Genomic DNA, 27,409 nt, shown 5'->3' on the forward strand with positions numbered 1-27,409 from the left:
AATATTAGATAAATTCTGCACATGTTGGCTGTTCAGGAAATGCTATTCACAGATGGGCTAGAGAGTAAAGCCGCAGCCATTGTTCCCAACTCAGGGGTTTGTCTGGAGCCAGGAGATTGTGTGGAAAAGTTTGAAAGAAACCCCTTAAGAAACTCTTCACAAGGGTGATCCTTCGCTCAACCCACAAGAAGCTCAATCCTTGGAAGTATCCAGGGACCAGGCTTCTGATGTGTGGCGTTGGTGTTGGACCTACATGTAACACTGGGGGCCCCAAGGGAAGTGAACGTGCATTAAATCTGCAAAGACTCTTGGTTTTGAGTTCACTTACCTTCCTTCAAACTATGTGGGAGTGAGTTCGAGTTTAAAGGGAGGTTTGGGTTAATCCATCCAGTGGATACGAAAGATGAGTAAGAATTGTCATTGACTCACTTATGGCCTATACTCTGTCCCTGAAATGAGCCTGAGAATGACATTGGCATGTACAGCCCCTGCCTCTCAGGGCACCCATTATACTCCTGAAGAACAGGAAAGGAGACTGTGATTTCATCTGCACTGATTGAGATTGGGAATTCCAAAGTTATGAATTCCCAAGTCATCCACAACAGTAACAACTTTTGCCTTCACTGGGATCTTGCACAAGAGGCAACTTGAATGTCATGCCGTCAGTTACAGTTTTTACTTAAGACACCAGGAGATAAAAAAGGGCAGTTTCCAGAGGCCACATGATTCACCACTATGGCCATTCATTCATTCATTCATTATAGATATTCTTGAGCACATATTGCATAGCAAGCACTCTCACAAACACTGAAATAAAGTCCTCATGCTCTTGGGGCTAGTGTTCAATTCATTCAAAAAACAAATCTCCAAAAACAGTTAGGTTGTATCCTTGGGCATGGACAACCAAGCTATAGAGTCCTATCATGGCATAGTGGCCATGATGATGTTTTCATGATATTTTAGGAACAGAGCCTAGCCATGATGAATAAACAATCCCATTTTCATTCTTTTTCCATTAATGTCTGTTCACCCTCCTTCAGCATACCTAAAACATCAGTGGTCCCCTGCTATCATTCATCATTTATGTAGTTAGATGCTTAGAAAAAAAATGACTGCTTTAGGCCACCTTCTTGCAAGCCTCACTCTCTCATTCAATTCCTTTCTCCTTGATAGATCCTCTTGTATGTGTTACAATGTCTTCACATCTCTCTGGAATTATACAGCGTGAAACTGAACACACCAAGGGTATTAATTCAACCAACAATACATCAAATAGTAACAGAACCACATGGATAAAGAATAGATTATTTATAAGCTTCTGCCCTATGCAATTCAGGGGAATTTTAATGTGATTAAGCAAATTTGTCTGGTAAGATCACACTGAGGGTTCTTGGAAGTTATGGCTGAATGCATCTTTCTAGTGGTCAAGGCTCTCTGGGCTCTCCTTGCCTAAAAGTAGTACTCGTCGCCATCACCATCATGTTATTCCTTACATTTTTCCATGGTTATTTCATTCAGGAAGTTGAGTGTTAGATTATACTCACTGTGAGAGCTTAAATGTATTCCATGCTGGCATTTAACTGCTTGGTATTATGACTTTCTGAGGCTCGTTTGTACCACCCCCTTCAAAGATCCTAATCTTCTTGAAGATAGAGACTGTCTAGTTCATTACTGAGCTACTCTACCTACACGGTGAACCTGACAGTATAAATAACAGTAAATGTTAGTTAATGAATGAATGAATGTAACCATACTGTATTCATTAATCCCATCCCTTAGAAGATTCTCTGTCTACCGTTCTATGACTGAATGCAAATACATAACAAGGAAGAAATGACTATGGAAACCAAACGAGAGAACTGTGTTTGTGGTACCCAGGTATTAACTACATCACAGGCCAGGCATCAAGTGAAACAATAGAGATGATGTTGCCCTGCTCGCAGATGGCTCACAATCTCAATCTCTCCCCCTCTCCCTCCCCCTCTCCCTCTCCCTCCACTCTCCCTGTTCCCCTCCATCTCCCTCTCCCTGTTCCCCTCCCCCTCCCTCTCCCTCTCCCTCCCCCTCCCCCTCCCTCTCCCTCCCCTCTCCCTGTTCCCCTCCATCTCCCTCTCCCTGTTCCCCTCCCCCTCCCTCTCCCTCTCCCTCCCCCTCCCCATCCCTCTCCCTCCCCTCTCCCTGTTCCCCTCCATCTCCCTCTCCCTGTTCCCCTCCCCCTCCCTCTCCCTCTCCCTCTCCCTCCCCCTCCCCCTCCCTCTCCCTCCACTCTCCCTGTTCCCCTCCATCTCCCTCTCCCTGTTCCCCTCCCCCTCCCTCTCCCTCTCCCTCCCCCTCCCTCTCCCTCCTCTCTCCCTGTTCCCCTCCGTCTCCCTCTCCCTCCCCCTCCCCTCCCCTCTCCCTCTCCCTCTCCCTCTCCCCATCCCCCTCCCTCTCCCCCTCCCTCTCCCTCTCATCCCCATCCCCCTCCCTCTCCCTCTCATCCCCATCCCCTCCCTCTCCCTCTCATCCCCATCCCCCTCCCTCTCCCTCTCATCCCCATCCCCCTCCCTCTCCCCATCCCCCTCCCCCTCTCCCTCTCCCTGTTCCCCTCCCTCTCTCTCCCTCTCCCTCCCCATCCCCCTCCCTCTCCCTCTCCATCCCCCTCCCCCTCCCCTCCCCCTCCCCCTCCCCCTCTCCCCCTCCCCCTCCCTCTCTCCCTCTCTCCCTCTCTCCCTTCCCCCTCCTCTCTCTCTTCTGTGATACCACTGTTTGCTGAATACTTTGTAGCTGTGCATAGCTGTGCAAGACTGGGCCAAGCACTTTGCATGCATTATCTCACTTTGTTTTCTCAGCAAACATAGCCATGTGAGTTCTTTGCAATTCAAGTTTTTAGTCCTGCTGCTTCTTATATTTTGCCTAAAGGTCAGAGATCAGGAATTTCCTTACCGAAGAAACTTGGCCCGAGTCATTGTGAATGTGGAAGACGCAAACGATCACAGCCCTTACTTTACCAGTCCACTGTATGAAGCATCGGTGTTCGAATCAGCTGCCCTGGGATCAGTTGTTCTGCAAGTGACAGCTCTGGACAAAGACAAAGGGGAAAATGCAGAGCTCACATATTCCATAGAAGCAGGTGAGAGCTGCAGAGACCTCAGCACAAAGTGTGACACCCCACCTTCAGCAAAGAGCCCACCCTGTAAACTTACCAACCCGTTAGTGCAATGCTGTGTATAAAGGTCTTAGCATTTCAGTATGGGCAGCAAAGAAAGAGCTTCCTTCCTTGAATTCAGTCTTGGAGTTTTCTGAAGTGAAGAAGTGTATAATGAGTTCAGTAGCTCAGACCCAGAAACCAACCAATCAGGGACTCATTCTAAAATAACCATAGCTGGATTAAGTCACCAGTGCGCAGGCTGCAGACTTCAGCAGTGCCAGCACAGCCACCATGAACACAAACACCTGGCCTAGGTTGGAGACAGTCTGAGCCACTGAGCAATGGGTGGCTATGGGACCTGAACTACTCGCTTAAGTAGACAGACAAATACATAAGAGCATGTGTGCTAAGTCTTAGTGCTTTTCCAAGGATGCTAACATTTGAAGAGCAATTTATAGATGGTTTGAAAGTGGACAGCTAAGAAGCATTGATTACAGATGAGTGTCCGAGCAAGAAGAAAGACCACGAAACTAAAAATGAAGTCTCCCCCCCTTTTGTTTGGTGTTCCCCCCTCTGTTTTGGCATTTTTGAATATTCATGCTGTTGTGTGGCATGTCTGTGGTATGCAATGCCAAATGCACATTCTCTCCATGACGGCAAGGGGACAGCTTCCCGCCCTTCTCTTAAATGTAGAGCATTTGAGTGAGCAGCAGAATTAAAATGAGCATGGTAGGAAACTAGTTTAGGACGAGAAAATTGAGACAAAGCAATGCCACCAACATTATAAATAAAAAAGCCCCCGTGCCAAATAATAATCTAAAATCTACTTTTTGGATTAGATGTCATATTTTAGATGGGTCTGGGTTACCATTCACTCATTAACGGCCGTGTGCCTACAAAGTTTTCCCATGTGTTACTGCGGGGGTTGCCATCGAGCTAAACCTACTCAGAAACTGTTTTCTGCCTCTTGGTTACCATAGAATATTGTTACTACTGCACTAAATAATCTCAGTTTCTCTAGTTTGCAAATAAGAAAGCTAAGAAGTGAAAAATAAATATCACTGGAAGCATTTCCAATCTGTCCATGCTCAGGGTTCTGTCTAAGCTTCCATCTAAGCTTGTCTTTTCCTCCCTGTATTCATCCATATCCATTACCTCATGTCACTGTAAACATTTGATGTAAGGCTTTATTCCCACCATTCTTACCATTTTACGGACACTTATCTATTTATTATATTTATAAATCTACTACTTTCATTCCTGGGGCTTCACATGATTTTTAAACTAATATTTAGGGTGCCGAGGATCACTGCCCCCTCCCATTTTTACCTCCATGACTCGAGCATGGAGCTTGGTCATTTCTTTGACGACTGACTAAAATGCAGAAGAAAAGTTACTTCTTTAAAACATGTTTTGCATAGAAAACCTGAATCTCCAGAAAGATATAATTCTGGGAATGATAGATGTCTCAAAGTAGCTTTTGATTGTATGCATAAGAGTTTAATGAGAATTATAGCGTGCATGACAAACCTGTCATTGTCATTCAGGCCTTCTAAACACACAGCCTTTCCCTGGGCCTGTCTGTCCCTTACACTCACACAGCCCCTCACACATAGCTCACCCCCACCACCACGCACACACACACACACACACACACACACACACACACCAGGACCCCCACAGCCAGACCTCAGGCCTGCCTGTCCTTCACACACAGCCTGATTTGGGACCTGTGGTCCTCACAGGGCAGCTGACAAGCTCTTTCTTGGGTGATGGAAACAGGCAAGTGAGGAGTAGTTGTAATAAATGTTAGGTTTTATTGAACTTGTCTCAGAAGCCTCAGATAAGCCAGATTTTATTCTGTTTACTGGTGGGCTATAAAACTGCTATTGTTTGCCTGGCCTCTAAAGACATACTGAAGCTTTTCCTTTGGACTTGAGCACAGTGTGTGTGTGTATGTGTGTGTGTGTGTGTGTGTGTGTGTCAGGGGAGTGGAAAGTGGCAGAACTTTGAGTCTTGTATGGATAGGGTTGGTGCTATTGTTGCCTCTAATGCAGCACAATAGAAGGAACTGTGGGTTAGAAACACGCTGGAGCCTAAGAAGCAGTGCACCTGCCCCTCGTATGGGTCATTCTATAATAATTATTGAGCCCTGTGCTTACGGCAGCTGCTGTGCTGTGTAAGGGACAGCTTCAGCCCTGCCGCCAAAAGTCTCCAGGAACCACATATTCCAAGAAAATAATAAGACGTTGATTTCCCGAAGACTCGTGAGAAGAAGGAAAGAACAAGCAAGTAGCCAATTGCAGAGGAAGGTCAATATATTGAAGAGAGAAAGAGCAGAGAGGCCCAGCTTGGACCTGACATGAGATCACAACACCCTGGAAGGGTGTGTCATGTGACTCCACAGCGATGAATCAGCTGGGGTATGAAGGCCTGGAATGAAAATATGCCTTAGCTTCGTTCCTTCCGTAAAACTCTGTTGACCTAGAGTGAGGCAGGACTCACCTACTGGCTGTGAGGTAGGACGTGGACAGCAGTGAACATGGGCGTGAACTATTAGCATCCTTTGGTCAAAGATGTGTGTCACTCCATCACTTGGAGAGGACCATTGCTTGGGTGACATGGATGCTGGCCTTACGCTTACTTAGCAGAAATGATTCTGCTATAAGCTCTCTCATTCCCCATGCAAGACATGTCATAGCAGGGCCCATGCCTCCATTTCATAGGAGCTGTGCCTCCTGTTTGTGGCAGTTTTGATGGCCAACACTCTTCTGCCTCACCTGAGAGCTCTCTGGTGTAAACAGAATGACTACAGGTTAGAGTACCAATCTAGCATTTTTTTTTTATATCTGCTTTTACACCCGCATGTGTAGTCATACAGTGTAGAAACAGGATAACAAAGAGAAGGAACAGAGGAAGGGGAATCCTGAAGAAACCCTTAAAACTTGCAAAGCAAGCAATGACTTAGGAGAATTCCCTGCCTCGTCAAAGTCACCTTCGGAGAAAGCCAGTTTTCTTGTGGAAAAGTAGCATGGATTCCACATCCAAAGTCTACCCATGCTGCAACCTGAAACTGAGTGACTATGATGGTACTCTGAAGCTAAAAAGATTTAGACAGAGAACACAGCGCTATTATAGGACTGACATATATTCATTCTATATTTGCAGTTAGGACATACATTCATATTAGTGGAGGTATATGCCAATCCTAGCTATCCCTCTTCTCATGGGTCCAGGAACAAGGAAACCCATATATCCCTGACAGAAGGGCTTTCCTGCAAGTGCTCCTATTTCCCAGTTCAAATATGTACACAGGGCTAAATTTTTGCTAGTGACTTTTATCCTGGATTGAGAAGCTACTGAATTGACGTAATTTAAGTTGTTTCTCAATATCACAGAAAAAAAAAGTCTCCTTTTGCTGTGAGAATGATTGGGAGAGAATATGAAGAGATGTTCAGTGCTGGCCAAATTGTAGACAAGTGCTGAGAGAGGAAGTCTGAATCTTCATTGAACTCTTTAGTGGCCCTCTTGTAACTCATTTCCCCATTGATCTCTGTTTTTTAGGGAACACAGGGAACACGTTTAAGATCGAACCAGTCCTGGGCATCATTACCATCTCCAAAGAGCCAGACATGACAGCCATGGGTCAGTTTGTCCTGTCAGTTAAAGCCACAGATCAAGGCTCTCCACCAATGTCTGCCACTGCAATTGTACGCATCTCCATCAGCATGTCTGATAACTCCCACCCCAAGTTCACGCACAAAGACTACCAAGCTGAAGTAAATGAAAACGTTGACATTGGAACTTCTGTCGTCCTGATCTCAGCCATCAGCCAGTCATCCCTCATTTATGAGGTCAAAGATGGGAACGTCAATAGAGTCTTTACCATAAATCCATATTCTGGAGTCATCACCACTCGGAGAGCTCTGGATTATGAGCAGACCTCTGCCTATCAACTCATCATCCAGGCCACTAACATGGCAGGCATGGCTTCCAATGCCACTGTCAGCATTCAGATTGTGGATGAAAATGACAACCCCCCAGTGTTTCTCTCCTCTCAATACTCAGGCAGCCTGAGTGAGGCTGCCCCCATCAACAGCATTGTCAGGAGCCTAGACAACAGCCCGTTGGTGATCCGAGCCACAGACGCCGACAGCAACCAAAATGCATTACTGGTTTATCAGATTGTGGAGTCCACAGCCAAGAAATTCTTCACAGTGGACTCCAGCACAGGGGCCATCAGAACAATCGCCAACCTAGACCATGAAGCCATTGCACATTTCCATTTCCATGTGTGCGTGAGAGACAGTGGGGACCCACAGCTGACTGCAGAGAACCCTGTTGAAGTCAACATTGAGGTGTTAGATGTGAATGACAACCCACCTGTGTTCACTCAGGCTGTGTTTGAGACTGTCTTACTTCTCCCCACCTACGTTGGTGTGGAGATTCTGAAGGTAAGTGCCACAGACCCCGACTCTGAGGTACCCCCTGAACTGACATATAGCCTCATGGAAGGGGGTGTGGACCATTTTTTAATGGACCCAAATAGTGGAGTGCTCACCATAAAAAACAATAATCTCTCCAAAGATCATTACATGCTGATAGTCAAAGTGTCAGACGGGAAGTTCTACAGCACCGCCATGGTCACCATCGTGGTTAAAGAAGCCATGGACAGTGGCCTCCGCTTCACACAAAGCTTTTATGCCACCTCCATCTCAGAGAACAGCACAAACATAACCAAAGTTGCTATTGTCAATGTAGTCGGGAACCGCCTTAATGAGCCCTTGAAATACAGCATCTTAAACCCAGGAAATAAATTCAAGATAAAATCTACCTCAGGAGTCATTCAGACCACAGGAGTGCCCTTCGACCGCGAAGAACAGGAGTTGTATGAGTTGGTGGTGGAAGCCAGCCGTGAGCTGGACCATTTGCGGGTGGCGAGGGTGGTAGTCAGGGTTAATATTGAAGATGTAAATGACAACTCTCCTGTCTTTGTGGGCCTCCCTTACTATGCTGCTGTGCAAGTCGATGCTGAGCCAGGGACTCTAATATACCGGGTGACAGCCATCGACAAGGATAAAGGTGCCAATGGGGAAGTGACCTACGTCTTGCAGGATGACTATGGGCACTTTGAAATTAACCCTAATTCAGGGAATGTGCTTTTAAAAGAAGCATTCAACTCAGACCTCGCCAACATTGATTACGGAGTCACCGTCCTCGCCAAGGATGGTGGCAATCCATCTCTATCCAAATCAGTGGAACTTCCCATAACCATTGTTAACAAAGCAATGCCTGTGTTTGATAAGCCCTTTTATACAGCATCGATTGATGAAGATGTCACAATGAACACTCCCATTCTCAGTATCAATGCCACCAGCCCAGAAGGCCAGGGCATCATATACCTCATCATTGATGGGGATCCCTTCCAACAGTTTAACATTGACTTTGACACAGGGGTCCTGAAAGTCACTAGCCCTTTGGATTATGAAGTCAAATCCGTCTACAAGTTGACCGTGCGAGCCAGTGATGCTCTTACAGGTGCCAGGGCTGAAGTCACTGTGGACGTGCTGGTGGATGACGTCAATGATAACCCTCCTGTTTTTGACCAGCCCACTTACAACACAACACTGTCTGAAGCATCGCTCATTGGAACCCCTGTTCTGCAACTTGTCTCAACGGATGCAGACTCAGGAAACAATAAGCTGGTGCACTATCAGATTGTCCAGGATACCTACAATAGCACAGATTACTTTCACATCGATAGCTCAAGCGGCTTAATCCTGACAGCGAGGATGCTAGACCATGAGTCAGTGCAACACTGCACTTTGAAAGTCACAGCAACTGATAACGGTTTTCCGTCCATGAGCAGCCAAGTCCTGGTCCACATCTACATTTCTGATGTCAATGACAACCCCCCCGTTTTTAATCAGCTCATTTATGAGTCCTACGTGAGTGAATTAGCCCCCCGGGGTCATTTTGTTACCTGTGTGCAAGCCTCAGATGCAGACAGCTCTGACTTCGACCGGTTGGAATACAGTATTTTATCCGGGAATGACCGGACCAGCTTTCTGATGGACAGCCGGAGTGGAGTCCTCACACTGTCTAGCCACAGGAAGCAGCGCATGGAACCTCTGTACAGTCTCAATGTGTCTGTGTCTGACGGCCTGTTTACCAGCACTGCTCAGGTGCACATCACAGTGCTTGGAGCTAACTTGTACAGCCCGGCCTTCTCACAGAGCACATACGTAGCAGAGGTGAGAGAAAACGCAGCTTCTGGGACAAAGGTCATTCATGTCCCAGCCACAGATGGGGATCCCGGGACATATGGACAGATCAGTTACTCCATCATCAATGACTTCGCCAAGGATCGGTTCCTCATAGACAGCAATGGACAGATCATCACAACAGAAAGGCTGGACCGTGAAAACCCACTGGAAGGAGACATTAGCATTTACCTGCGGGCCCTGGATGGTGGTGGGAGAGCGACATTTTGCACTGTGCAGGTGATCGTGGTAGACGAGAACGACAATGCCCCTCAGTTCATGACAGTGGAGTATAGGGCCAGTGTCAGGGCTGACGTAGGGAGGGGACACTTAGTCACTCAAGTTCAAGCTCTGGACCCAGACGATGGAGCAAATTCTAGGATCACGTACTCTCTCTACAGCGAGGCCTCCGTCTCAGTGGCCGACCTCTTGGAGATCGACCCTGACAATGGCTGGATGGTGACCAAGGGCAATTTTAACCAACTGAGAAACACGGTTCTGTCCTTCTTCGTGAAGGCAGTAGACGGTGGCATCCCCGTCAGGCACTCCCTCATTCCCGTCTACATCCATGTCCTGCCCACTGAAACGCTCCTGCCTTCATTCACCCAGCCACAGTACTCATTTACCATTGCAGAAGATACCGCCATTGGAAGCACTGTGGACACCCTAAGGATCCTGCCCAATCAGAGCGTTCGGTTCAGCATGGTGAATGGAGAACGGCCAGAGAATAACAAAGAGGAAATCTTTATCATCGAACAAGAGACAGGGGCAATCAAACTCGACAAGCGGCTTGACCACGAAGTCAGCCCAGCTTTCCACTTCAAAGTAGCAGCCACTATACCCCTGGACAAGGTGGACATTGTGTTCACTGTGGATGTGGATGTCAAGGTTTTGGATCTGAATGACAACAAGCCAGTCTTTGAAACATCGAGCTACGAGACAATCATAATGGAGGGGATGCCTGTCGGCACGAAGCTTGCCCAGGTGAGAGCCATAGACATGGACTGGGGAGCGAACGGACAGGTCACTTACTCCCTACACTCAGATTCCCATCTCGAGAGGGTAATGGAAGCGTTCAGTATTGACAGCAACACGGGATGGATCAGTACACTGAAGGACCTGGACCATGAGACAGACCCTGCCTTCTCCTTTTCTGTGGTGGCTTCTGACCTGGGAGAGGCTTTCTCTCTTTCTTCCATGGCTCTGGTCTCAGTCAAGGTGACAGATATAAATGACAACGCGCCAGTCTTTGCTCATGAGGTGTACCGAGGAAATGTAAAGGAGAGTGATCCCCCCGGAGAGGTGGTAGCTGTTCTCAGCACCTTGGACAAAGACACCTCCAACATAAATCGCCAAGTGAGCTACCACATCACGGGTAAGTCCCATCACCCGACTTTACCATGCTCTCTGCTCACTGGAGAAAAGAGGGCTGCAACCAGGGGCAGGAGGATGCGGTCAGGGTGGGAGGGGTGGAACTTTCTGTTTCTGAGTGAGAAATCTGGTTGTTTCCATGGGGATTTCCCTCGGGTGGTTCCTCACTGGGCCATAGTCCACAGTCTTACAGTAGCTGGTGCCAACCTTAATATCACTTCCTGATGTTTTTTAAAAAGAAGAAAACAAGCAAAGTATTTTAATTGAAGGAATTAAGATAACAGCTCTTTTTAGTAGAAGAGGTGTTTTTAAACTTTAATCCCCTTCTGAGCTTTTAATAATGCTACACACATGTCCTCATTAAGCTTTATATTCAGCTTTTCTCTAGTTATAAGAATGTGTTGTCACACACACACACACACACACACACACACACACACACACACACACACGGAAATTAAAAGTCTCAGTTTGACCTTTTGCTGGAAAATTGTACATTTATAACTCAGGATCAAAGAACATTTCTATTGACAGCCCTGTTTCCCTGAAACGCCTGCCTGTCTTTTGCAATGGTAAGTTGCTGCTCACCAGAAAAACCAAGACAGACAAATAAGGTCACTAAAAGTGCACAAAAATGTCACCATTGCTCTGCCAGGTTGGGGGATTTGCATCAGAGTGAACAGTTTGCCCCTGCTCGCTCAGGAGCATCTTTCAGGGATGGCCCAATTTTAGCAATGAAGAGGAAGGGTGGGCGGTGTTAGGAAAACCCCTCCTAAAAACCGATTGGGGCCCTAGAGACAACACCTTGATGCTGAGATGAACCAGAACATAAGCCACATGCCAAAAGATTTCAAATAATGCATCAATACTTGTAGTCAGGTGGCTTTCCCTTAGAGGAAAAAAAAAAAAACATTATTCCAAGTGAAAAATTAATTAATTAGGATGCCCTTAGGACACAGATTCTGCTTAAGACTGTTAGTGGAAAAGTTAATTAATCACTGCTGAATAAGGGCCGTACCGGAGCAAACACTCGAAGCTTGAGATGGCCACATCCCCGAGGTTGTTTCTGTCTTTCAAGGAGCTGGCATTTCTCACGTAAGAACACTTTTTGTATTTTGTGTTTTCTCTGAAACATGGCATCTTATTCCACAAAAGTGAGTATTTCAGCAGTTAAAAAACAAAACAGACAGAAAACAAGCAAGGAGTCAACTTATTTGCATTCATTTTGGTGGGGGGGGGGGGAAGACACTCTTTTAAGTACTTGTACTTGGAAGAATGGTCAAATACCCAGCCTCAACTATTTTTACATGGTCTCTGAAGTATCAGTAGATGATTTAAGGGACCATCCCGTCAGCATAGCTAGTCATGAGAGCAGCACAACTTAAAGTCCCTCATACTATCAGCACAGCCAACCACCAACTGATTTTAATTAGATTTAAGCTCTGCCTCTGATGTAGGACAAGTTGGCTATGCTGCCTCTGACTAACAAAGGAACAGTAATCATTTTATGTAACAAAGGAGCATTGTGGGCTTGCCTGCGCTGAAGGCATTTAATAGAGAGGTTAAATCTGTGTGTGCGCTGAAATAGTATTCAACCACAGCACAACTGAATTCTAGCCAGTGGTGGCAGACAGTGATATCACAGGGAAGACCCGGAGTCTCCCAAGGCAGGGTTTCCCGTCACTACCTCCAACACCCGGGCTGGGTAAGTCTCTTATGGTAGGTTGGCCACTTTATATATTGTAGATTATTTCTCGCCACACCTACCCCCTCCACGCACGGGATTCCAGACTCACTACCATCCTGTGACAACCAAAAATATCTGCACATGATTTAAAAGAAATCCCATAGAAGGGAGGGAACCGTTGACCTGGAGGGAAAATGTGTTATCAAATATGTCTTGGGTTCAGTTATCCTGTGGTTCTTACCTTGAAGAAGCCTTGGAACCAGTGTAATGCTAAGAATCCTAGGGCCATAGCTTGCCTTTTCATAAAAAAATAAAAAAGATTGACCATGAATTGAGCCAGTTCCATTCTTACAGTTGGCAAGATATATTTTCCTTCTGCTTTTGTTTATTGTGTCCTAGGGTAAATTTAGGGGCATTCATTTGTTTGTTTTGCTCTTCACTCACTATGTGGCCCACTCCAGCTTTGAACTCATGGCCTTCCCATCTCAGCCTCACAGTGTTGGCATTTCAGGCATGTACCACCATACCAAGCTTCATATGAATGGTAAACAGTTCATTTGAGGAAAGGGAAATTTGTGAATTGAGCGGTTGCAGACTCTTCAGAGCCCACTGAAGGTTCAGGAGGAACAGATGCTTCTAGGATGCTCGTGCAATAAAAGCAAAAGTGTATGTCATTGACTAATGTGGAAGGGTAAGCAGGGGTTAGTTGGTGGGCTCTTGTTTCCTTTGCTTTTGTCCTTTAGCGTTCCCATAGGGTGGGGGCTTGGGCTACACCCAGAGGGTCCCAAGGCAATAGGGCTGTCCCAGCCTCCCACTTAGTCATGTAGTCTGTCACAACTCTTCCCCTGTACGACTTGAGCTTTCCGGCTGAAGCAGACACGTTTTGTGACGTTGTCTGCTACCGAATCCCCACACTGGATTCCGACTATTTCCTAGCGGCGTTGGCCCAGCCTTTCTGGGTGTCAGAATTGACATGATTTTCCCCTTAGGGAGGAAAGGTCAAGTTTCCTTCCCTCTTCCTACGTCACCCATGCCAAGCTGCTTTAGTCCCCATGCATGTTCATGAAATGGAAAAGAAATCTGTTTGGGCCATTTTATTCCTTCTCTTCTCCTTTCCTTCCATTTTTACAACTTTGCTTTCTTCAGTTTGATTTAATTACCATGCTTCTCTTTACACTGTTCCTTAAATGACCTCTTGCTAGGACTATTTAATACTCATGGTTTGTCCTGTGTGGTGAAAGCTTTTCTCCCCAAACTCCAGTCCTTGTGAGAAGACCTCAACTGTATGATAAAGCGTTCACTAAAAGATTGCTTAACCAGCACTGGCTGCATTTCCTTGATTGTATAATCAACTCAGCAGCTAATGAAATCGTCTTGGTGACGAGAACTACAGTGTAATACAACCTCTCTTGAGACCCAGTGGAAAGACAATCGCATCGTCCCGAGGAGCCAATTGATGGTTCACAGTTTGAATCTGATTACCTTTAAAGGAAACTAAACAAAAGATCACCCCCAGCTTCTCTAAGTGGATTTTATTCTCTTTGAAAGTTGCTATTTTACTTTCCATACAAGATAAGTGTATAAATATCATGCTTTTTTTTTTCCAGGAGAAATAAAGGGACTCTCAACTCTTTTCAGTCTCGTAAGGACACAGTGTTAGGGATACCTGGATGCCCCTGTGTGAACTCTCACGTGGCTCTGTTTCTACTACAGGAGGAAACCCTCGAGGACGCTTTGCTCTGGGCATGGTACAGAGTGAGTGGAAGGTCTATGTGAAGAGACCTCTGGATCGAGAGGAACAAGACATTTACTTCCTCAATATCACTGCCTCTGATGGACTCTTTGTCACACAAGCCATGGTGGAAGTGACTGTTAGTGACGTCAATGACAACAGCCCAGTATGTGACCAGGTGAGCTTCAGGGAAGGAAGTGGAGTCTGGTATTAGATGCCCTAAATGTGAAAGGAATCTAGATAGCCAACAGGATCGTGCACCCGATCCCTGTGCCACTCACCAATTGGACAGAAATGATGTGCCTCAAAATTAACTTTTAAGTAATTCATAGCCTCTTTCTAAATCACTGCATATGAAAAAAAAATGGGCCCTATGTGGCCAGGTGACTATTTGCAGATTACACAGCTGTCACGGTTGCTGAGTGCGGTCTCCAGGTCTGCAGTGAGGTAGTCTCTCCGTTGCTCTGAAATGCACAGTGCTGACCCAAGAGCTAGATTGCATTTTTTTTCTTGCCAAAATTAAATGATTGTTAATCTATGTTTCCTAACGTGTGGACCAAGAGACAATATTTGTGTTCTGTATCTTAGAAAAGGGATGTATGTAGACTTAATCTCACATACTAAGGCCAGATGTTGCCCATGACTCTGCAAAGAGGTGTAAACAATCCCAGGAGCCCATTTGGTCTCAACAGAAAAGTGGACAGAGTCAGTTGGTCACAATGCGGTGATGCTATCTGTTTTCTTTACCACTGTATTCTTACAAGTCATACCATCTACTCACTTTACATACAGTAAGTGATCAACAAATATCTGTAAGTGAATGTGGGCAGAAAATGTCAGGAAATGAATATGCTGCACACTGAAACATGGTCTCGGGCAAAGGAAAGAACCCACAAAAGCTAAACCATATGAATGAACTTTAAAGAAATCTGCTAAAATGGTAGCTATAAAATTTGTATCACAGGCAGTAATGATTTAGTTTGTTGTAACAGTGTTGATGGAGGATTTTGTACCACAGGCAGTAATGACTGACTCGCTCTTGCTGACCTTTGTCCAGGTTGCATATTCAGCATCTCTTCCAGAAGACATTCCACCGAATAAAATCATCCTGAAGGTCAGTGCCCAGGATGCGGATATCGGATCCAATGGAGACATACGATACTCACTCTATGGATCTGGAAACAATGAATTTTTTCTAGATCCAGAAAGTGGTAAGGTGAAATTTATTCTTTGGGGAAATGCCATTATTTATCCATGTCAGAGTTTATCCTCTCCTGTGGTCTTACCATGAGTAGAGAGTTACCCATCTAGAGGCTTGATGTGAGGCTCCGCTGCGCTAGACTCTATGAAATAAGCAGTTCGTAGTGTTCCGATGGGCACTCTGGGACACAGGAACTTGACTTGGTCAGAGTTGGGACTTTTCTTTCCTCTCCCCCCACTTTTCCTCCCTCCCCTCCTCCCTCCTTCCTTCTCTCCCTCCCTCACTCCCTTCCTTCCATCTGATTCTCCACATTCACTGTTATTAAATGAATACATGGCTCTGTGAGTTAAGTCCTGGCTAACAAAGAGTAGAAGAGGAATCGCATCACAAAAGCTGATCACCACGCAGGCTAAGGAATGATGCTTAGCAAGAAAAGTTCCTTCGTGGTAAAATCTATTTGGTTCCCTTCTGATGTCTATTACCACTGTTGCCTGGTTTTTACTAGACATTCATGCCTAGTTGCTCCAAAGCTGTGAGCCCCCAAATTCCCTTGCATAATCAGACAATTATAAGGTAAAAGGTTATGTAAACTAAAGTCAGATGCCCGAATTGAAGGCCGGAGCTGATGGAAAAGTCGTTTTCTATGGCACAAAGTATTTCTGTGTTGTACACTGGGTGGTTCATCTAGTGGAAATTTTTAAATGAAGTCTAGACAGTAAACAGCTTGCATATTTCCAGTATTGTATTCATCCCAGTGAGATAAGTCTCCAAAATTCACCGGATTCCCTTTGGCTTACTCCCATGGATCCTCCCAGGGAGTACAGACTAAGTCCTGTGAGTACACGCTCCTGACCTCGCTGGGTCCTATCTGAAGACAGATGACCCATAACCACAATCAAGAGAGACGCAGGGAAAGGAAGAAGAAATGCGGAGGAAGCCTGCAGGGCTACCACCGAAGTGGCCGGTACTCTGAGGAAAGGCGATGGGAACTGAGGCAAGCTCCTAAGAGTTGAAGCAAAACACTGCAGGTTGCAGGCCAGAGAAGAGAGAAAAAGGACACATCTCAAACAGGCCCTGGAAGGTCTGACTGCCCTCCCGAGATACTCCTGCCGGCTTTTTGAATAGGAGAGGCAAAGGACTCGGTGCGGGCTGTGTTGGAGACCTGGCTAGGAAGCCATAGAAGGAACTGACTGATAACCCCTGTGGCTTTTCCAAATGTCGCCCATGTCACTTACGAGTAGCAATGACCCACAATCATACTTTGCAATGAATAGCAATAACTCAGGGTTCCCACTTCATTTCTCATTTTCCATCGACACTTAAGCAACAACAACTCGGATAACGCGTATACATATATACTCAAATGTATGTGACATGAAGGTAAACGGGAGGCTAGTGTGGAGCAAGAAGGAGACAAGGGTGTGGGGAGGCAGACGAGAGAGGCTAATACAGGGGAAAAGACAAATACAAACATTGCATATTTCCTCTCACATGCAAAATCAGATCCAACTATCTATATATCTATAGACAATAGAAAGGGAGAGAGAGGGAGGGAGGGAGGGAGGGGAAGATAGGAATGTGGCACAAATATGAGCTAAGTACATTACAACTCCATTAGTTTGTATACCTGGCTCGAGCCTTGAGGGGCTAGAACCTACATTAGTTACTTTTCCAGGAGCTGTGACTAGCACCCTGGCAAAAGTAATGTAAGGAAGGAAGGGCTGATCGTGGCTCACAGCTCTAGGTACAGTGCATCGTGGCAGGAGGGTCCCTGTGGCGAGCTTGGGGTAGCTAGTTGGTCAGATTGCTTCCACAGTCAGAAAAATGAATTCCAACACTCTGGTCACTCTCTCCATTTACACAGCCCAAGATCCCACCCAGCCCAGGGTTTTTATATCTCTCATAGGAATCTCTAATTTACATAACCCCCCCTTTAATATTCCGGGAGCCTTGCCTCCTGTTGACTCTGGGTAGGTCCTATCAAACTGACAACCAATGTTAATCATCACTCAAGAACTTTCTGGCTAAGCCAGCCAGTTTTGATGGTTTTATTTTCCTCTAAGAGATGGGGTAAAAAGCAGAATGTTTAGAAACAGAATATTGTGCTCCTGGGCCTGTGGGTCATGGACACTGGGACAATTATATGCCTGGAGCCGTCTATCTGTGAGGGTTTCCCCCATTCACCAAAAGACAGAACCTCAGGAAGCTTTGCAAAAGGATTAATTAATCTGAAGGTCAAGTGGTTGGTTTGCTGTTGCATCTAAAATTCTGTGATATTTCCCTGATGCCTAAATGCCAAGGTCTTATGTCTTTGACGTGTCTTGTATTTAGAAATCTTCATAAAATTGATTTTTCTGCTTTTCCACGAAAAGGACCGTTTTTTTTTTTTAAGCCAGACAAACCGTGTTTCTGTTGCGTTTCACAGGCGAGTTAAAAACCTTGTCCCTGTTGGACCGGGAGAGAGTCCCAGTATACAACCTGATTGCCAGGGCCACTGACGGGGGCGGCCGCTCCTGCCACTCCAGTGTCCTCCTGGTCCTGGAAGATGTGAACGATAACCCTCCTGTGTTTTCTTCCAACCACTACACTGTGTGTGTCTACGAGAACACGGCCACTAAGGCTCTGCTGACCAGAGTGCAAGCCATGGACCCTGATGTTGGTAAGTCAATTCACCAGCCAGTCTTCCCCCACATTGGCACACTGCACCTAGCAGTAGGTTCTAGAAGGTTCTTCTACTAGAACACGTACAGTACGCCAGGCTTTCACTCCTGAGCGGGTATGCCTGTTATATCGGAAGAACTCCACATGATTTCCTCCTCCTTCTGCTACCCTCCCTCCTCCAGAGTCCTAGAAAGAGAACTTGGAATCCCTATACCTTGTAACTAAGGATGTGGAGATAGTTTATAGGCTCTGATCTTTTGCTTTTGTGATTTTCATAAAAAAAAAATAGCATTCTTATTTGCCTATTCCTCCTAAATACAGTTAAAACTGTGACAGGGAGCGTTAGTTTCCATTTCTGTGAAGACTCATGTCACAGTCTGATGAAATATGACAATCTCTATTGTACTCCTCCACAGTGACGCAGTGAAAGACCAGTTATTAAATGTGCTACCGGTAGTTCAATGTGGAATTTTCCAGACTCCTTTTCCTCTACCCCCCACCCATTACTTACATACAAACAGGCACCACTAGCAGCATGTGGGTGAAAGTTGCTAATGAAGTTTGTGTTCAGATCCTTTTGATATAATGAGATGGATTGGAAGAGAAGGGAGTTAATTGCGAGGTAGGCCTTCTAAGAATGCATAAGTTATGGAGGTGACCATATGATGGAATATAAATATGAAAGGGCATGCAAAGCCTTTTGCTTGTACGTTTTAAGAACTGTAAATCAGAGGATGGGAATGAAGGGGTGTGTCTGTTATGCTAAGCAGGCCTTTATATAATTCACTGCCTTACTGCTTAATTCTGAATTGATAGAAAAATTATTGGACTAATGGAAAAGCAAACACATGGCAATTAGCTAAAAACAAACGTAGCACCCAGGGTCTCTTCATATTTCCCCTTGCAGAAATTAGAGGCTACACTTGAGTTATTGCTCTTATCACATTAGCATAATTTTAAAGCCAAGACCTTTAAAAGCATGTACATTATAGTGGAAAACGGCAAACAAAAAAGACTGTTTATTAGTGTGCAATTATGTAATAACTGTAAACAATCTTTTTCAAAGAAGATTAGAAAACACTCTCTGGACTCTTATCTGAGGATTTTGGGAAAAGAGGACAGAATCAATCAATGCTAATGAGTCTTTTTTTTTTTTTTAACAATTTAAAATTTGACTTGAGGATGTGTAATTAGCCCATAAATAAAATTTCAAAAGCTGAAAACCTTCAATTCTGCCACTCATTCCCTTCACGAAGTGACCAGATGTGTTCAAGCTGCCAGGGAATAGACATACAAGTCTGGTCAGTGCAATGCTGTTTGGACCTGGTGAGGGTGGAGTGGGGTGGGGCGGGGTGGGGTTGAGAGATGATTTGCATGATGCCATGAAGAACACCATTAGCTTCCTGTCTGGTCAGTTGGCCAGACTGGCAGATGGAGTGGGAGGAAATCTAAATTCTGGTCATTTGTCAGGACAGGGGTGGAAAGACCTAGAAGAAGGAAATTTGATGGAGATCTTACCATATCTTGATCTTCACATTTTCCACAATAAGCAGAAGGCTTCTTTGCAGAGCCTCACATAGAGTTCAAGGACCTGGGTGCCATAGACACCATTGTAGGAAACGTATGTGCCTGGCCATCATGGCAGTCTTAGGAAACCTCCTGTATGGTACCAGACTCTTGTTCATTTTCTCAAAAGAGCAGTGACAGGCGGGGATGGCCGATGCCTCAGTAATTAAAGACCCATGTCACTTCTTCACTCTGGTACCCTGAGTTCAAATCTTGAAACAGTGCAAAACTGGAAGGAGAGGACTTACTCCACAGCTATGGTAGGTAGGGTAGAACAAACAAGTGTTTTAAGAAATATAAAAAGGGTACCCACCATTGCGCATGCACCAAGCAGAGGAAGCGTTCGTGGAGGATTTGATCAGAGCTCACGGTAGTGTGTCTGAACTGACATCAGAAAATTTCTGCGCGTCATGACTGAGAGTTTAAGACAGGCCCTTAGTGACCCCGATCAGACATGGGTCTCCAGGGTAAATGCCTCTTTCCTAAGATTAGAGGGAGCACTGCGTAATGAGTATCAGGAGGTTGTGTAGGGGATTCACTATGGGGCCAGATTTGATGTGTGGAAACTGAGTTCACACACAAAGCTACGAAACCCAATCCACCCCTCTAGTGTGTTTCATTTTCTTTATACAAATTGCTATGCAGAGCTCTGCTTAATTATTGTTATACGGAAGTCAGGTTCTACTTGGATATTTTAATCTACAGCTCGTTATGAACACTGTAGTGCTGAGAAGATGGGAATGTCATGCGTTCAGCTCCTACAGTGTGCTAAATAGCAGCTGCTGTGTGATAGGTAGCCACAGACCCCCACCCCCCTACAGAGCAGCTCCCCGCTAACTGTTGGTACCACCCAACCACAGTTGCAACCCCTTCTCTAAAATAATAAAGAAATGTCTATCTTCCTTAAAGAAAATAATTATAGACTCACAGGAATTTTTAACTTTCCCTCAGCCCAACTCCCCAGTGGTGATCCCGCCTTACTGCAGAACTGTTATTAAACATCACAAGGCTGATATAAGTGCACGTCACTAGGCATACCCACCTTTCCTGGGAGTGAACATGGTTCCCATGTAACCATCGCTGTGTCCCTTCACAGCCTTCAGCATCCTTAACCACCACGAGGCTCCCACAGACACCATTGTGACCATACCCTCCTCTCCTAATACTATACACTGCCAAGCATTTAGCCTTATGTCTTCTATTTTATTATTTAAAATGTCATTAACCGAAAGCATATCATTTGTACCCTTTTGAGGTTGGCATGTTTTCTCTTAGCATAATTTGCTTCAGGTTCATGCGAGTTATTGAACTGACTTGTAGTGACAAATTATAAGTCCATTTGGCCCAGGAGACTTCTGTTAATAATATTCCTTTACAGAAAATGGTAAGCCAATTTTATTGGTATTAGCTCATGAGATTTTGTGTCCTTCTAACGTGCTTTTGTTGAAATCTTACCCTTGATGTGTTTATATTGAGATGCAGCCTTTGTAGGGAAGGGGATGTGTGTAACAAAAGTTTGGGCCCATACAGAGTGTTTAACGTCTTCATCGAGGAAGCCTGAGGGAGAGCCTGTGCCCCTTCGGGCTGTGAGGGTAAACAGAGGCAGCAGCTTTGAGGAGTCAGCATCCTCAGACACCAGAACCAATGGTACCTGATTTTAGAATTTCCAGCTCCCAGAACATTAACAGAATTTGAGTACCCCAAAATTACTCACATTAAATATTTTGTCATAACAATCCAAATGGACTCTGACGACCATCATTTAGCTGCATTATATATTTCGTCACTCTACTTTGTAGAGAGATGACAAGATATTAACCTGAAATATGATTCCATGAATTCCCGAGTCCAAAGGCCTTACTATGAATTCCTAAACCTTCACCCTTTGGTTTTCTCATTTTCAAACATATTTAGTTAAACAGGTCCTTCCAATGAATCATTCATAATGAACCAAAAATAATGTTGTAAGAATTTCTTCTAGCAGCAATAAAATAAAATAGAGGAAGACAAAATACTTTATACCCATTTTATGAGTTCTAAGAAATAGCATGGTAACTGTCTAAATGTTAGCGTTAAGTTCTTAGTTTTCCTGTAAAATGAAAATATCCTCAGCCCCATAAAGTAGTGACGTGATTTCATGACCCCAAATTTATGAAAGTTTAATAATCATTCAGTAAAGACAGGGAGGTTTTGATCTTTTAATGCATTATTTCTTTGGAGTTGATATGCTAGATTTAGTACACCTTTTGGATATTAACTATTCTTAGCAGCTAAGGGGTTTGGTTTTTGTTGTTTTGTATTTGTTTGTTTGTTTTGTTTTGTTTTCCCAAAAGCCAAGCAAAGTCAACTTTTATTGTCAAAGAGGATAATTTTATTAGAGTTTAAACAAAAACAAAACAAAACAAAGCATAAGTTAGGCAAGTCCCAGCAGTTTCCTATAGAAGAATGGAGAAGAAAAGACAGAAAAAGCACTATGCTGCCTAAGTTAGCCAGGATGGAGGTCAGCTGCCACAGGTTGGCTGGCAGCCTTATGGTGAGAAAGGAGTCTTTAGAGGAACAAAACCAACGTGTAAGATATTGCATCCTTAGAAAAGAGATAAGAAAAAGAAAAGTAACACCTCTCTTATAATCCAGAAAAGCATGTGGTTGCATGCCTTAGAGGAGAGAGGGAGAGAGAGAGAGAGAGAGAGAGAGAGAGAGAGAGAGAGAGAGAGAGAGAGAGAGAGAGAGAGAGAGAGAGAGGAGACCCTTTCCTGGGGGAGGGAATTCTGGGACGGAAGAATACACTAGCTAGTTAAATGGATAATTATTCTGCCTATTATAATTTTATTTTGAGAGGGTATGTTTCCTCTAACAAAAAAAGCATACAGTGTGAAGGATCAGAACAAAAAGCCTATGACCATTTTAGGCAACAAGACATGAAAATAAAGTTTAAATTTGTAAAGGGTAAATATGCTACAGCCCATGGTTTCTGAAAATGCTAGTGACAGGATTGGCAGGCGTTATGAAAGGGAGCTCAGGAGGGCTGGGGAATGGGTATGCAGGAGATCTCATATTGCTATGGAAATGATAATGCTCACATTAGTTTCCTGAACTACCTGTGTTAGTGCCACCTGAGGGCTGAATGGAAATGAGAGACTCCAGGGTAGTCAGCAGCCCTCAGAAGTCAGCAAGCAGCAACTTCATTAGGGTGAGGATGCCAGAGTCAAAGCCCAGCTGCCATTGGCCCTCCTCCAGAGTTTAAGACTCTGGAGGCGAAGCACAGTGCGAATTTTCATTTCAGATAGTTCCCAGGGGCACATGGCCTGCTCCTATGCAAGCATTGAGAACCACTCAAGAGCTCTGTTTCTGTGTGTCCAACACCCCAGCCCCTCGGTTGTATCTATAGGTCATCTCTCAGAATAACATTTGCAGTTCATAAAAACAAAAACATTACAAATTAGCTAGATCATGCTGGCACACGCCTTTAACTCCAGCACTTGGGAAGCAAAGGCAGGAGGATCTGAGTTTGAGCCCAGCCTAATCTACTGAGCAAGTTCCAGGACAGCCAAGAATAACCCACAGAGAAACCTTATCTCAGAAGAAAGGAAGGAAAGAAGGAAGGAAGGAAGGAAGGAAGGAAGGAAGGAAGGAAGGAGGAAGGATGAAGGGAGGGAGGGAGGGAGGGAAGGAAGGAGAGAGGGAGGGAGAGAGGGGGGAAGGAGAGAGGGAAAAGGAAAGGAAACCAGGGGGCTGGAGAGATGGATCAACAATTAAGAGCACTGGCTGTTCTCTCAAAGGACCTGAGTTCACTTCCCAGCACTTACATGGCAGCTCACAACTGTCTGTGTCTCTACCTCCATGGTTTCAGACACCTTTACACAGACATGCATACAGACAAAATACCAATGAACATAAAATAAAAATAAATCATTAGAAACATTACAAATTAAATATATCAATCCAAGTATTTTCTAAAGTTGCTATGTATTGATGGGCATTTCTCTTTAATACCGTATATACCAAGATCAGCATGGTCTTTGTTGCTTACATTGGTAGTTGAACAGGTTTTCAAATCCATTTAGAAATTAATGAACACGAAGATGTCAGCAATTGTCTAAGCCATTGATCTATTGCTGTGAAGGACCATTACCGGGATAACATTTAATTGGGAACTGGCTTATAGTTTCAGAGGTTTAGTCCATTATCACCAGGGTAGGAAGCGTGGCTGCGTGTAAGCAGGCGTGATGCTTCGGAAATAGTTGAGTGCTACAACTTGATCCACAGGCAGAGAGAGAGGGAGGAGAGGGAGACTGAGTATGACATGGGCCTTTGAAATCACAAAGTGCACCCTAATGACACACTTCCTCCAACAAAACCACACCTCCTAGTTCTTTTCAAAGAGCGCCGCCCTCTGGTGACTAAGCATTCAGATCTACTAGCCTATGGAGGCCACTTTTGTTTAAACCACCATTACTGTTCTTCCTCTAACATAATCCCCAGAGACTCTCCTTTCTTGGAATGTGCTTTTCCCTTGGAACCACTCTGGCTACTAGATTTAAAAAGGCCTTGACATTCATGGTAGCTATAGCCTTCTGGTGAGTCATCTCGGGTTGCTGTAATGAAGCAGTAGGTAGTTTAAACAAAAGAAAATTATTCTTCACAGTTCTGGAGTTTCATGGTCTAGAGTCAGGGTGTGTGTTGGTTAGTACTGGTGAGGGGAACTTCTCAGAACACTGACTTCCTGTCCCTGACTAACATGGCCTTTCAAGTATATCCTAGGGGAGAAACATCTTTTCCTTCCTTCCTCCTTCCTTTCTTTTTTTGAAGGGCTCCCATTGCCTCCCATTAAGCTTTCCCCATGACCTCATTTAATCCTAATTACCTCCTAAAAACTCTTCCATCCAATTTTAAAAGACAGGAGCCTTGACACACGAATTTTAGGGGCCACAGTCAGTCCAGAGGGCTCTCTCTCAATCTCTCTTGTGTCACTCGCAAGGAACAACCACTTCAGAGCTGCGAGATGCCCACATGGCATTGGATCAAGGTTCATCCAAAATTACATGACTCAGATTGAAGCCAAACCTGCTGCCCTTCACAGAGCTGGCAAATGAACTCACATCCCACCTGACAGCATACCAGCAACTTCATACGAATCCTGATGGAGAAACAGGCAGCGAAGCCACGCCTAGATTCCTGATGCATAAAAACCACTTTATATTATGTATTCATTAGGGTCGTAAGCAGCTTATTACAGAGCAATAGGGAAATATATGAAGGCAAGTTCATAGGCAACTTCAATTCTATCTATCTGTTCCCTGCAGAGTGGCTGCCTCTCTGAGGAACACGGTGTCTTATGTAGATCTTTGGCAAGCCTCATGGGAACCAGCTCAGCCTCCTAGGGACCATGAGTACTTTGAAATTGTTGGGGGGGGGGTAGGAGGTGTATATGAGAGCTGTTTCCTGTGGAAATCACAGGTCTAGTGGATACTTACAATGCGACTACTGAAATCCAGCCCAAACTGCCCCTTTTTGAAGAGACACAGAGATGGACCACTCCCACTGAAGACGTTAAAGAGAGGACCTCAACACCTCCAGCCAGTATTTCCCCTCATATAAAATATCACAAGAAGGATTTAATCCTCATTTCTGTCTCTCGCCTTCAGGCATCATATAATCAATGTTTTTCCTGATGCCTTAGAAATCGTTACCACTGAGCCACACAGGATAGGGCTAACTGTAGGTTTGTGTGTTCCTCCCCACAAGCTCCAATACTGTCTGAAGTATTAAATCTCTGAAGGCGGCTGAGGGATCATTAAAATATCACCAAAAATTAAATAACCCTCTGTGAGGGCTGAGAGATTTAAGTCCCTTTCTTGAGGACAATGTTCTCCAAGCCTTTTGTCTATTGTATAATGAAATGTTAGGCAGGGTGGCACATGCTTGTAATCTCGCCCCTAGAGACCAAGAGAGGTCTATCTCTGGGCTTGCCGATTGGCCAGCCTCGTCTAACCAGTGAGATCCAGACCCGTGAGAGACACTGTCTCAAAATGAATAAAAAGGGCAGAAGACACTTGAGGAGCACCTGAGGATGACTTCTGCCTCACAGACTTATATCCAAGTGCTCACACCCGTGCAAACCTGTACATATATACACACTCTCTCCATAAAGGAGCGTGACCATGTGTGTATAATATTATGCATGAAGCCTTTTCTCCGGAGACCTCGAAGGACTTTCGCGTGTGCCCCCATTACTGAAGGAAAGGATCTTGGTAGTCCTACCTTCAGGTGTAGACTTTGTTCAAAGCTAAGTGGCTTCCCCAGGTGTCAGTGAGCAGTGGCTTGGAGACAGTGAAGGGCTCCCAGGCCCCTGAAGACCCCCCCACCCCGTTTTACTCCTTCCCCCAGAATCAGGGTCTTTTCAGTAATTCGTATACAAGTGTGAGACACGTACCTTTTCTATGCCATGCTCTGGAAAAGAACCCAGGGTGGCATTAGGGTAAGACTGGACTGAATATAACAGATCCGATCTGAATACCCCAGCACACTGGACTGCACACCCTCTTCTAATTATGGCTATAGTTCTAGGCAGTGTCAGAATCCCCTGGCGAGCTAGCTGTTGAAAACAAAGGGTTAAATAAGTAAGCATCTTCAATAACAAGGGGACACAGTCCCCATCCAAGGTCTCATTCGGGAAGACTGACTTAGGGAGGGCTGAAATGTTTTTCCTCTAGTGAACCTTGGTGCCTTGCTCAGCTTAGGAGTCTGCATTTGACACGTAGTTTACTATTATTATTACCCTTTCTAAAATCCAGTTTCTCTCGAGTGTGGATCAAAACACTAGTTGTCAAATGGAATAGAAATTCCTTGTAAAGAAGCATGAGGAGAGAATTCTAATTCCCAGCAAGTGATCACAGCAGCTTCTCTCACTCACCCCGCCCCACCCCCCACAGGCACTGTTGGCCGGCCACTCTCTGTACTGGATCAGGCCTTATGCAAGACAGGGGTGGTCTCAGGGACAGTGGGGAACTGCTTCCCACTCTTGGCATTTTGTACAGAAATGCCAAGGACCCCGGGTTTGACTTCCTGCTTCTTAGGTTATATTGAGGCCCTTATTTGTACTCACTTCCAACGTGAGGCCTCCCTGGCAGGCATTATGCTGTACACCATTGGCTGGGGAGCCCCTCCATCTTAGATATCACTGAACGCTCCCACACACCCTTTCCAAGCCACCCCTGGCAAGCATCCTTCTCTCCTTGTAGATTTACTTAGGCCCACTTTCTAGATCACTCTCAGAATCACAGTGAACCAGCGGCTCTAGGCTGTCTCTGAGAAGAGGCAGCTTCACCCTAGCCTGAAAGCTTTATCAAGGCTGAGCCCTTCCCCTGCTCCTGCGTGAATGGCGGTTTCGACACATCTCCCCAAATGCTCTCCTTAGCTACCATGCCCCCTCTTCAGCTCTCCTGACATCTAACCTTCCTCCATGGCTCAACTTAGCAACTTTAGTCTCTGAGGAACTTCTGACCAAGCCTTCCCAGTGACCAGTTCTGCACATTTGTCTCCGGAGAAACGGGGGACGTTTGTGGCTGGCGACACTCAGTGTGTACCATGCAGCCGGAATCCTCAGGCTCTTACAGAGTGAATACATGAGTTAATGACTAAGTGCATCTGTCCAGGGATCATCTCCTACAATGTTCTATGTAGGGAACTTTTGGAATGCCATCACAGGGTCACAGCATAGCACAGAAGTCTAGCACACTAGTAACGATGGCGGATTTTTTTTTTGTAGCTCTTTGTAGATGAATTAATTTACCCACAA

At 45.1% G+C, this 27,409-nt stretch overlaps 1 protein-coding gene across 1 annotated transcript in view; it reads left to right on the plus strand.

The window, feature by feature from the left end:
• Fat3 (FAT atypical cadherin 3) overlaps nucleotides 1-27,409 on the plus strand; it is a 553,599-nt gene that overhangs the window by 465,566 nt on the left and 60,624 nt on the right. Inside the window, exons 9-13 of the mRNA XM_051198808.1 lie at nucleotides 2,902-3,112; nucleotides 6,695-10,768; nucleotides 14,165-14,361; nucleotides 15,241-15,394; nucleotides 17,810-18,043. Of these exons, the coding sequence (XP_051054765.1) occupies nucleotides 2,902-3,112; nucleotides 6,695-10,768; nucleotides 14,165-14,361; nucleotides 15,241-15,394; nucleotides 17,810-18,043 (4,870 nt within the window). The remainder of the gene's footprint in view (nucleotides 1-2,901; nucleotides 3,113-6,694; nucleotides 10,769-14,164; nucleotides 14,362-15,240; nucleotides 15,395-17,809; nucleotides 18,044-27,409) is intronic.

This window comes from Phodopus roborovskii, unplaced genomic scaffold, assembly GCF_943737965.1.
Source record: "Phodopus roborovskii unplaced genomic scaffold, PHOROB, whole genome shotgun sequence".
In the NCBI taxonomy this organism is placed as follows: Eukaryota; Metazoa; Chordata; class Mammalia; order Rodentia; family Cricetidae; genus Phodopus; species Phodopus roborovskii.